This window comes from Telmatherina bonti (genome assembly GCF_933228915.1).
Source record: "Telmatherina bonti genome assembly, chromosome: 13".
Taxonomy (NCBI): Eukaryota; Metazoa; Chordata; class Actinopteri; order Atheriniformes; family Telmatherinidae; genus Telmatherina; species Telmatherina bonti.
The window spans coordinates 14,216,386-14,228,606 of NC_136611.1; the positions used below are offsets into that span (position 1 = coordinate 14,216,386).

Here is a 12,221-nt window from a genome sequence, read left to right on the forward strand (position 1 = left end):
TTGTTGTCAATCGAATAAAAACACATACAGCTCTTCCTTTTTATTCAAACCCCTTTACTAGTTGATATGACGCAGTCATTAATTTTTATACATTTGTTGTGTTGTTTTTTTTAAAACCTGCAGTATGAACCAACTTGTTTTAAAGAAGTTTATGTTTTACATACTTTGTCAATACCAAGGTTCATCGTGCCAAAGCTATTCTCTCCCACCTGGTGAAATGCATTGCTGGGGAAATTGTGACGCTTAAAGACAGCACCACCAATCCAGAAAAGCGTTTGCGCTCTCGTACCATCAGTGTTGGAGGTAGCACAGCCAGGGACCAGAAGATATTCAGCAAAGCAGAAAGCTCCAGCCCTGACTACACAGAGATAAGCTCCGTCCCTCCCCTGCCTTTGTACGCGCTTTTGGCAGCGGATGAGGACACGCCACAGCTAGGTGAGTTTTACAACATGCAGTTCAAGTAGGATTATAGTCATCATGAAACTTTTGTAATTCCTATATAAGGCAAGGCACTGCAAATATCCCCGTTTGACAGCAAAGACAATCTTCATTTGCCAGAATGTGAATCCAATAAACGCATTTAACATGATTTAACATGATTAAACCCACTGAAGTCAGTTGTGGAGAGGTTACTTAAACAGCAGTGGTACAAAAATATGTTTCACTTTATAAGAAGTGTATTTACAACCTGAACCCTCCTGTTTTCGTTCAGTCAAGCGTTTTGGCCAGCTTTCATCTGTTGATCAGATGCTGTACCTCTGAGAATAATTAACGGCTATGAAGAGACAACTTGTAGATCATTTTTTGCACTGTGAAAGGGTAAATGGAAGACTGCTTTTGCTAGAATATAAATACTTATACTAACATTTGATCTTAATCAAAGTAAGTTTGACTGGCGTCTGAAATGTTTTACAGGTGCGTTGTTAAGTTCACAGAAAAAGAAAAATTTTGTCAGCTGTTCTTTCTTACTGAGAGCTGCGCTTTTCCCTCTTCAGTCTCCTGGTTTTTCCTTAAAGGGGTGCTATTATGGTATTTGGAGTTTTCTGAGCTTTCTACAGTGTTACGGTGTTGAATCCTCATCAGACATGTGAACGGCACTGTTTTTTTATCATCTAAACGCATGTTTGAGTTTAAGTTCCAGCACTCTCTTCGTTCGGTTTCCATGGCGACGAAAAACGCATCGTTTTAGAGAGTTTTTTCTACTTCGAAATCCTTGTGACGTCCCGGGGGATAAGGTTCGGTGATTGGTTACCTTCTACTGGTTAACAAGGGCATGTGCAAATACATCAGACGGGTGGAAAACGTGGGATAAAGTTATTTCCAGCGATGGCTGGTGAGTTTACCAAAGAGAGACATCCTGCTGCATTCGTTGCTGTGGGTTGCTGTTTTCCACTTCGTTTTCAGGGTCTGATTCAGGTTCCAACATGTAGGGCTGTATGCTATGTGCTGACATTGTATTTTGTTTTTTATTGAGTTCATATTAGCCTAATCCTTCTGTTTATGAGATGTTACAATGACGGCAAAAGCAGGTGCGGTGCGCGCTCCCGATGTAGTGCAGTGGCGGGGGGTGGGGCTTAATGCGGAAGAGTCTCAATCCACTCGTTTTGCCCACAGGCTGATCTGACAGCCTACGGAGAGGGTCGATCTGAAGTAAATAAAGCGATTTGTGACAATAACTCGATCAATCCCAGCCCTTCTGGGCCCAGAAATAAAAAAAAAAAATTAGCCTGAAATGCACATAATAGTTCCACTTTAATGTGTCTCATTGTATACAAAGGGGGAAAAGTGCTCTGTTTTTGCTTCTTACAGATAAAGGGGGCAGTGTGAGTGGTGATAGTGGGCATGGCTCCAGTCAGACTGATGCTTATGATGAGCTCTTTCATACACCCAACATGGTGGATCTGGACCCACTGGACAGTGAAAAGGAGGAAACGGGGAATAAGGTCAGCTTCAATTGTTTTGTTTAGTTATGAGAAAAATAGGGAATGTTTAGTAAGATGAGGCTCTTCTGGCATCCATTCTACAGCTGAGATGAGCATATACGAGCCAGCTATTTTCATACTGTATATTTGTCACATTAAAAAGATAGACTTGTCAAATCTAGGTCTCTCTTAAAAATGAGACACTGGGTCTCTTTGGAGTTACCTTTATGAATTAAAGATAAATGCATAAATAAATCTCTTCACGTCTTAATTTAGCATATCAAAAGTTACCTTCACTACATCTTTGTGAGTCTGAAGCATAGACCGTATATGAAAGATGGACGGAGCCTCCGGCGGTTAAAAGTGAAGCATATGCGAAGTGTGTAAAACTGCAGTTCCCCCTTCATCCACTGGGGGCTGGCTGCAAAACAGAGCAAATCCCTGTAGACTTCTATAATGGCCATCTTACCAACAGAAATAAACATGTATACAGCCCAGTTGAAAAATCCATTTTCGGCTCAATAGGTCAGGTTTACCTTCATGACAACTGTGGGGGGAGTGAGTATTTTTTATAACTCACTCATTTAAAAGTAATTTAATCACGAAGTTTGTCATATTTAGGGGCGTGTCCTTTTGACAGGTACCCAGTCTCCCAATTCAAGTCAGAAGAACGTAGAGCAACTGCTGTTTTTAGCTGGTTAACAACGGGACTTAGCTTTAGCCCGCTTACCTCCGTTAGCTGGTTAGCTCCTGTTATCTGCGGGTTAGCACTTAGCTACAGAAAACTCGGAGTTCGCTCATTGTCAGTCATCCACCATGACACTCACAGCCCCCCTCTCGGCTCCACCTCTTTACCCATATTTGTATTTTCCGGGCGAGACGACACGCATGTCTCTGCCAAGATGGTGACAGCAGGAACCGCCCACCGTGCTTCAATTCAGCTCTTCAGAAACCTATGGGTGACGTCACAGAGGCTACGTCCATCTTTTTATATACAATCTATGGTCTCAAGGCAGCCATACTTTTATAATCTACCGTTTCTCTGTTTTGTTAAACTGAAAGTTAATTCTGGGGTTTATTCTGCTCTTCCTTCCTTTTTGTAGGTCATAGACTTATCCCAGTACAGTCCTACTTACTTTGGTCCAGAACATGCCCAGGTTCTATCAAGCCACCTCCTTCACGCCAGTTTGCCTGGGTTGACTCGAATGGAGCAGATGTCTCTCATTGCGCTGGCCGAGACCATTGCAACCACAAGCACTGATCTCAAGAACAACCAGGGCAAGAGCAAAGGTACTGCAAGAATATATTTGTACAGGCTTTTTAATGGAAATAAAACATATACACTCTCCTTTCCCAATGTAATATGTCAATATTTGAACTTTATTTAATAGGGGGAGAGACACTGGATGAGTGCGGTCTAAAGTTCTTGCTTGCTGTCAGACTCCATACTTTCCTCTCAACCTCCCTGCCTCCAGCACACAGAGCACAGCTGCTACGACAAGGTCAAGTAATGATTTTTTTGTGAAGTTTTTGCAGTGTTTTTTGTTGCATTGTAACGACTAGATGGTAATAAGCCCCTCAGTTTGCTCACTTCATTCTCTTGCACTTAATTTTCTTTCAGGGTTATTGCATAAAGTGCCGTTTTCCTGCACTCCTTTACACTTTGTTGCGATACTCATTAAGGTATCAAGAGAATAACTCTTAAGGATCCCTAAAGCTACAGGGGAAAGAGATTATATTGATGGTCTCAAGTGTGAATACTTGACTGCAAGTCTCATTTAGAGAAGTTAACAAGCTACAGTCTATTCATCCTTAACTACTGCTTTGAAGTCACCTTTAGGCAATCTGCACTGCTTCCCATTGAAGTCCTCACACTAAAGCTGTGTCTGTGCTTCAATTTATCCAACCCAACCTACGTTTTTTTTATACCTTTTCTTGTTTTATCATCTCAATGATCTCTCTATTAACTTCCCCCCTTTTTTTTATTTTGATGTTTTAATTAAATTCAGGTATTTTAAAGGTTTATTTTCTTCTACCTGCAGGTTTGTCAACATGTCATTATGCCTGGGCCTTCCACTCTGAAGCTGAGGAAGAGCTGCTGAACATGCTGCCTGCCCTGCAGAGAGGAGAGCCCACCTGGCCCGAGCTGCGCTCTATGGGTGTTGGCTGGTGGCTGCGCAGCACTGACAAGCTGCGCAGGTGCATTGAGAAGGTACGGCAAACTGATCACATTATTGATCAGATTTATCACTTTAGTTCTGATCACAAATTGGATGTCTTCATACAGTTTATCATCTAAATTTGTGGATTGGGTGTTTGGGAGAAAAGCTCCCAGATAAAGTAAAAACTTGTATTTTTAGCAGCCACTCAGTTTTTAAATGAATCCGTCAGCTTTCTGAAAGTACAGATTTGCTGAGCTTGCTCTAAAATGTGTCACCATGTGAGTTACTGCCTGAAATGGCCCATGAAGCTACAACTTACTCTTTACAAAACATATGCTCTCAGATTGTAGGGGGGGCAATAACTGAATGTATTGTTCCCCCTCTTTTTGTCAGGTTGCAAAGGCTTCTTTCCAGAAGAACAATGATCCTTTAGATGCAGCTATATTTTACCTTGCACTGAAAAAGAAGGCAGTGGTTTGGGGATTGTACAGGTAAGCAGAACTGGAATGATTTTGTACAGTGCCCTTATACAAACTTCGTCCTGTCAGATCACTGAATCCCACTGACATTGATACTGTTTGAATGTTTTTCTCTCCAGGTCTCAGAAGAACGCAAAAATGACAGACTTTTTCCGCAACAACTTCAGCGAGGACAGGTGGAGGAAAGCAGCGCTGAAAAATGCCTTCTCTCTGTTGGGAAAGCAGCGGTTCCAGCATTCGGCAGCCTTTTTTCTTCTAGCCGGTTCCCTTAAGGATGCTGTGGAGGCAAGTGGAAAATAGACATGACAAAATGTTTCCTTAAAGGACTTGTTCTTTCAACTGCAGCACCACCTCCCAGTCTTGTAAACTTTTGGAGGCAGAAACCAGGTTTTCAGAGCAAGTCGAGCACTTCTCTATGTTTTTAATTAAGCCACCTATCATTTCTTATTTAATAGTGCTGTTTAATGAAATGGGGGGGAAACACAGAACATTCTTTTGCTAATTCAGACCACACCAGCAGTATTGGGTGCATTTCTTTCATTATTAAAGCACCTCAGTACTTTACTTCTGTGGTATCCTTGTTGTAGGTTTTCAGCAAAATGTGCACAAAGGAATTATTCATGTTGACAGCTGACTCTTGGGTATTGTTGTCGTTTTTCTTGTCGGTTCGTAAAACAGCCTGACCTCCTTCTTATTAAATCCTAGGAAAACGGGACGATCCATTCTTAATAGTTTCATTGTGACTTTTTTTTTTTTTTTTTTTTTTTGCTACTGTGTACACAAAGTGCGTGGTATGTAGATTAACTAAAGGCAACTATATTAAGCCACAGGAATGTGAATTTATCAATATCAGGGCTGGCACAGGTCATTTTGATTACATTTTTATTCATCAAGGTTATTTCTGCTTCGATGGCCCCTTAAGCAATGAGTCACGTTATTTCATCTGCATGAGTAACTCCAACCTCTCTGAGCATTTTATGGAAATGAGCGTCACCCAGCCAAAGGGATATCATTGACTTTGCTTGCTCTCTTTGGCTGGAAGGTAGTCTCATTGAAATGCACCTCACACATTCTCAGTTGGGAGCATGCTCAACAACAAAAACTATCCACACGCTTTTTGCTATGAGCACAGTTTTTTTTTTGTTTTTTTTTTAATTATGTTTGTAGGATGGCGTTTTTCTTTTAAAGGTTTAATTTCAGAAGATCACATGTAACTGGACCACTGTACATCCTGAATATATTTCCATGACCCCGGGGGGCGGGGCCGCCAGGACATTTGGGCCCCATGAAAGACAATGGCATAGACCCCACCACTTGACCGCAAACTTTAGATTTTTTTTTTTGCTTCAATTACTTTAAGCTGATTTAAAAAATAGGAATAATAAAGGGGAAAATGGGAATAATAAAGATCTAATGCTGTGTTTAACCCTTTATGGGGCAAGTGACTATTTTTTAACACTTTGTTTTCTTTCATAATCAGCATGAAACTATTTATTTATTTTTTGTTCATGTAACAACATAATGGAAGTCTTGGTACATACCAGGAGGACAGTTTTAGGTTAAAATTTCTAATTTCAAGGTATTTCTTAGAGTGCCCTATAAAGGGTTAAATTACTACGGAAGAGTATTAGGGCCGCTGAATAAAATAAAAATTAATTCTGTGAAAAAAGTCAGAATTCTGACTTTAATCTCAGAAGTTTAACTACAAGTTAAGACTACAAGTTTAACGCCTTGGTGTTCAGTAGCTGTGTTACCATTTCATTCTTTCGCAAAATGAAAGCAACATTTGTCAGTTTTGACAAAAAAAAATGCAGCTGTTTGCATTGAGCTTTGTATAGTGTGTAAGCCTCAGTTCAGAATTGTCAGAATTGCTGCTTATGCAAGGTAGCCATGCAGCGTTATTTTGCACTTTTGCGTTATTCAGTGGCCCTAATACTCCTCTGTAAATCACAGTGCATACATCTAACTAGGTTTTTTTTTAATATATAAATGGTTTATCAGTTTATATTACTGCTATATATTTTCTAATCTATTCTCTTTTTGGGCCCCTATCAAGCCGTGGGGCCCTTAGAATCTTCCTAACCCCCCCCCCCCCCCCCACCATGTGGCACCTCTACATGACCCATTAAGCTAATTTTTCAGTGTAGAGATCATGTTGACATGATTCTTCATGTGAATGATTTCCTTCCTCCACTAGGTGTGTTTAGAGAAAATGCAGGACCTGCAGCTGGCACTGGTGATCTCTAGACTCTACGAGTCTGAGTTTGAATCGGCGTCCATGTACAAAAAGATCCTGCAGAGACATGTTTTGGGACAAGACAAACAGGTGAACATTTAGAGTTTTTGTTATATATGATGTGACTGCATCGGTTTGTTGAAATATCTCGTTTCACGGAAGAATAAATGAATTGATTTAGGCCATATTTATTATCTGTATGTTTTAGATTTCACCTCATCCAGATCCATTCCTACGAAGCATTGCTCATTGGGTTTTGGAGGACTACAGCAGAGCACTGGACACTCTAATCGAGCAGCCTGCTAACTGCAAAAGCACAAGGACATCTGAGAGCAAATATGACACTGGTGCGTTTTCTGCTGCTGGTCTGGAATTTTCTTTATTCTCTTTTTTTAAATTTTTTTTTCATCACAAGTAAGCATTAATAACGTGTATTAACTGTATTGATTATATCGAATTCTGTTGCTTGTGAGTTTCAGCTTCTAGAGTAATTGTTACTTTTTTGTACTGAGGATACAGCATCTCATTTTTATATCAGAATTAGCCTTTTTAAAATGGTCCTTCTTAAATGAGAGAAACTTTTAAAAAAGACTTTAAAAAAGCAACTAGAGTCTCAAAAGGCAGTTGTTGGCAGATGTCAGCAAATGTTTTGATGATGAGTATGAAAAGGGCTGTAAAGTAAATGACATCTAGTTTGAAGGAGAAGCAGCAGAGAAGCAAGAAGATGTTAAGAATGGGGCGGGGTTGTCACGATAACGGATCAAACTCAAAACCGATACCAAGAAAATATTCCAGCATAAGAAAACATCACAGATGAAATAGAAAAATATTTAATTAATCACAGATCAATCAATCAATTAATCACAGGAGTAAATCATAAATTCAAAAGACTTACAACATTTGACATAAAGGGTTTTTAAATGTGCGTTATTAATAGATAAGGATTGGGTCATCAACAATTTACTATAATATGTTTTTTTTCCCTTTTATTTAAGAGGAAATATCAAAGTAGACTATTACTTTACCAGAAATAAATGATTCAAGTTCAACTTTTTTTCCAATATGGATGCTAAATGAATAAACTAGAAGCACTCAGAGTGCAAACCTCTTTTTTCCTAATGAATGTGGGCGTTATGGAGTTAGAAACTCGAATACCATCATAATTATACCTAAATCCTAGTAATAAAGAGTCCTTTAAAATACCCCTGAGTCCAGGCGGTGATTTGGACCGCCACATAAATTTAACGAAGGGCTCATGATCCCATTTTTAAGTGTTCCTGAAAATTTCCCCCAGATCTGTTAATAACCTTTTAAATTATGTTGCTAACCAACACCTAACACATAACCTCCACCTCGGCGAATGTCTGATTTAATGCATCCCCTTACCCCGATCCTTTTAGAGACTAAGTGAACTTTGGTTTTTATGTTGTTTATCTGGTATTTTTATTATATAAAGTAATTTTATTTAGTTTAATTTGTGGGTATCTTTTCCTTTTTTTTCTTTTTAGATAACAATGCTATGGTGACCAAGAAATGTAAACCATGTGTAGATTGTATATGTTGTCAGAAAAGGTTTCAAATATGTATCTGGATTGTTTTATTCAGCTATAATCAAGTCCAGAGTTGGGGTTTGCTGAACTACATATACCATTTGTAGTACGGTGATTTGGAAAACCTCATATAACCTTACTAAAAGGTGAAAAGCAAAAACAGAAATCATCTTTTCAGAATAAATGAGTCCCTGAACTAAATATGAACCCTATCTAAGTTCAAAGTTAAACTACTGTCCCAGATTAGCATCCCAATGCTACATGCATTTCATGAATAATGTTCTCAAATCACATTTGAAATGCTTGTTAAGGAAAAAACACTGAATTCTAAAAATCTGAATATTTCTCGGTTGCTTTGAAGATGGATGCTCTTTCCTGGCCAGGATTTCTGTCCTTTTGACATAATAGTCTTTGCATTTAAAAAGTGAACTTGATTCTTCACCTTGTTGCCCTCCAGCCCTTCTCAGTCTTCTTAGTGCTAGCTCTCTTCTCATTTTAAATTTAAGTGACTACACAGTGCATTTTGTCAAGTGCATCTGCATGAGTTAAGTTGTCTTGAAGCTCAGCCGCATCTCTGTCAGGTCAGTTGTTGCTTTGTTTCTTATCCAGGCGAATCAGTTGCTGTGGTTAAAGCTGTTCGAGCGGCAGCTTTTTGCCACTGACACAGATAAAACACCGTTTTCTGTCTCTTTGTGTCTATTACAGGTTCCTCTGCTGTGTCTTCATGTAACCCGGAAGTTTTCAACTTTTACATCTACCTCCGTACACACCCACTCCTCCTCCGCCGCCATTTTTGCCTTTCAGACAAGGCTAAAGTTGGCTTGACCGCTGAAGTTCGCAGGGCCGACTCCATTAGCCTGGATGAGAGGAGGCTGTTTTTCACAGCTGCATATGCACATCTGCATGCTGGTTGTCCCATGCTAGCACTAGAAATCCTGTCCAAGATGCCCAAAGTCCACAAGCATTCCAAACGCTCCAGCCAGGAAGACACAGGCATTGCAGCTGAACTGAGTGTTGGAAGCAGGAATGGACAAGCGTCAGACCCAGACTGGTCTCCACCAGCTCTAAATGGCTACGAGACGGATGGAAACAGCTTATCCAACAGCCAATCAGATTCAGTGCTGAGTTTTGATTGGAGCCAGCCATCAATGACCCTTCCAGATGAGCCCCTGGAGCTGAAGTGGGACAGTGACAAAGAAGATGAGGAGGAGGATGACGGGGATCAAGAAGAAACTAAAGAAGAACAAGGAGGTAGAAATGCAGACAACAGTGTGTTTCAGGACACACAGGACGGCACGTCAACATTAATGGAAACGGTGACAAGCGAGAGCAGTGAAGACAGCAATGATTTCATTGCTCCGTCAGATGACATTTTGGTGACCCAACTTAAGTTCACTGCTTGCTTGAAGATTATGACCAATGAGCTCCGAACGCTGTCAACGGGGTATGAACTGGATGGAGGAAAGCTACGTTATCAGCTCTGCCAATGGTTAGAAAGAGAGGTAAAAGCATAGATTTGCAGGCCAAGTGTTATCTTTTTGTATTTCAGTGCACTTACTCATTTGCTGTTTATTTTTAACACTAATTTGTAAACTTTAGATTTCTCCCTAACTTCTAATTTCCACACATTTATACTTAAAAAAAATTCCTTGTTTGGATATTTTATCTTCTTTTTATTTAAGCATCACTGGTTACAAAACCAGTGGTTTTCTTTAATAACAGATGTTTTGGTAAATATTTAGCATTTTTCTCACACAAAGATCTAAAAAGAGAAAAATTTAAGAAAAAGTTCTCTTTTTTTTTTTTTCTTTTCCCCAGGTGGTGGCTCTCCAGCATTGCTGCAGCTATACACCTTGCCTGCCAGAATTGTCAGTCCAGGGTGATGCCCCCATTTCTGGATTAGTAGAGGAAGAGCAGGTGTGTGTTGATACCTTGTGGTAATGAAAAATGTAGACAACAGTACAATATCTAGTGACATAGAAGTTGTACGTGTGTTGCACCACTCATTCCTGGACCTCTGTTTGTCAGACTTTTGTTTCTCTTGTTGGGGGTAAAAAACTCTCCTTATTTTAGTTGTCTTTAGCAGCAAACCTACTCAGTGCGGTTTATGTATTCACAGATTAAAATCACATTGAAAATACACATTGAGTTAATTATTGTTGACCTAATAGCTTAATCTCTCCCCCTTATTAGAAAAAAAAAAAGTTATTTGTTAAAAAATGTTTAAAATGTTATTTAGCATACTGTTGTGGGGTTTTTCTTTAAATACTCATCATTGTCATTATAATTTATGAATTAGACACAAATGAAGTCAATCAAAAAAACTGTGTTTCAGCCTGGGAGCCCCCGTGGTGACAACCAGAGGAGCAGGAGACACTGGCTGCAAAGTAACCAGCCTTTACTGAGGATGTTTCTGAGCTACTGCAGCTTGCATGGCTCCCAGGGTGGAGGACTGGCTTCTGTACGCATGGAGCTCATATTGCTGCTTCAGGAGTCCCACCAGGTGAATAAAACATGCATAGATGCACACCAAAGGCCACTGGTAGGCAGGGCATGACGGTTCTTCAGCAGCAGCCACATGTCTGACATTTTATCAGTTCCCAATTATATGTTTTTATAACAAAAAAATATAGCACATTTTGTTGGTTGTATATTTTCACAAATTATTTGATAACATTTTCAGGATGTAAATAATTAACTGTTAACCACCAAACAGCTGTTCATGGCTATTTTGTGGCAAATGCCTCTGAGAAAACATTTCTAAATTCACACTTATCATTATAATTATTGCTTATTACATGGATATGAGTATCAGGAAGGTGTGCATTAGCATATCTTGATGCACAAAGAGCCTCATTATGCCTTCTCATACACACCAGCGAACAGAGCTGTTTAATTTCCTGATGGCATTTTCTCTTTGATAGGTAAGATACTCAGCATATAATCATCCAAGGACTCATAAAAGAAATTAAGAACGATTTAAAAAGCTTCCTACGGTAGACATCAACACTTAGACTTAGTTACTGTGCACTGATTATCGTCTTTACACCTCCAGCAACAAGCAGATGGGTCTTTCTGAGTTCCCAAGCTCCGGCGGGAGATTCTGCCTTAGGCTTACTATCAAAAAGTTGTGTAAAAATTTAGGTGGTAAACAGCTCATTGAGCCGATGAGGGAGCTGTGCTTTTAGCTGTGTTAGCTCAGTCATCGGGCGCTGGGGGTCCTTCCTCCTCTCCTGCTTGGATTTCTGTTTCTTCTAGTTCCCTTCATTGCTAATTTTTTTTTCTTTCCCTATTGCTATTGAAGAAGTTTTTGTATTTTCCCTTTTGTCTTACTTTCAAACAGCGTGAAGAGTTCCTCTAAAGTGGGTTAGTGACAACTGAGTGTGTTTCATTGAGGATGATAAAAAGAAGCCTATGGTGTCCCTACACACACAAACTTGATGTTCAGGAATTAATGCACTCAAAACCGCACACCCATCCTATGTCAGTTTTCTTTTTCTTCTTGCTCTTTTTGTGCTTTTTAACTGTCAATAACACATGCACTGAAAGAATCTTGTTAAAATCTTGTTGAAATTGTTTGACGTATCCAGCTGTCGGCTCATCTTAATTCCATTCATTCAGCTAAGTTTATTATAGCTGAGGAAAGGGATGCTGTTCCAGAAGTTCAAAGCAGCTCCTCTCTCAGTTCCTTGTTCTCTTTGTGAGTTGTCTTTTATACCCTCCAGGCAAGAAATGAGAAAGCTGAGTGAATACCTATTCATAGTGTTTTTTTAAAGTCACTTTAGTGTGACATTTGGGTTTGTAGGATTCAAAGTTTGTATTTAATGATCCATTTTTAGAAAGTTTGAGAACTTTTTTAAAATGCCATTAAA

General features: G+C 39.5%; 1 protein-coding gene across 1 annotated transcript in view; it reads left to right on the plus strand.

The window, feature by feature from the left end:
- The window catches only part of dmxl1 (Dmx like 1), a gene marked incomplete at its 5' end in the record, with an annotated part of 50,083 nt that overhangs the window by 16,729 nt on the left and 21,133 nt on the right, over positions 1-12,221 (plus strand). Inside the window, 12 exons of the mRNA XM_079251606.1 lie at positions 180-435; positions 1,810-1,943; positions 3,026-3,212; positions 3,314-3,424; positions 3,965-4,134; positions 4,478-4,575; positions 4,683-4,848; positions 6,761-6,889; positions 7,008-7,146; positions 9,055-9,851; positions 10,168-10,266; positions 10,685-10,852. Coding sequence (XP_079107732.1) covers positions 180-435; positions 1,810-1,943; positions 3,026-3,212; positions 3,314-3,424; positions 3,965-4,134; positions 4,478-4,575; positions 4,683-4,848; positions 6,761-6,889; positions 7,008-7,146; positions 9,055-9,851; positions 10,168-10,266; positions 10,685-10,852 — 2,454 coding nt within the window. The remainder of the gene's footprint in view (positions 1-179; positions 436-1,809; positions 1,944-3,025; positions 3,213-3,313; positions 3,425-3,964; positions 4,135-4,477; positions 4,576-4,682; positions 4,849-6,760; positions 6,890-7,007; positions 7,147-9,054; positions 9,852-10,167; positions 10,267-10,684; positions 10,853-12,221) is intronic.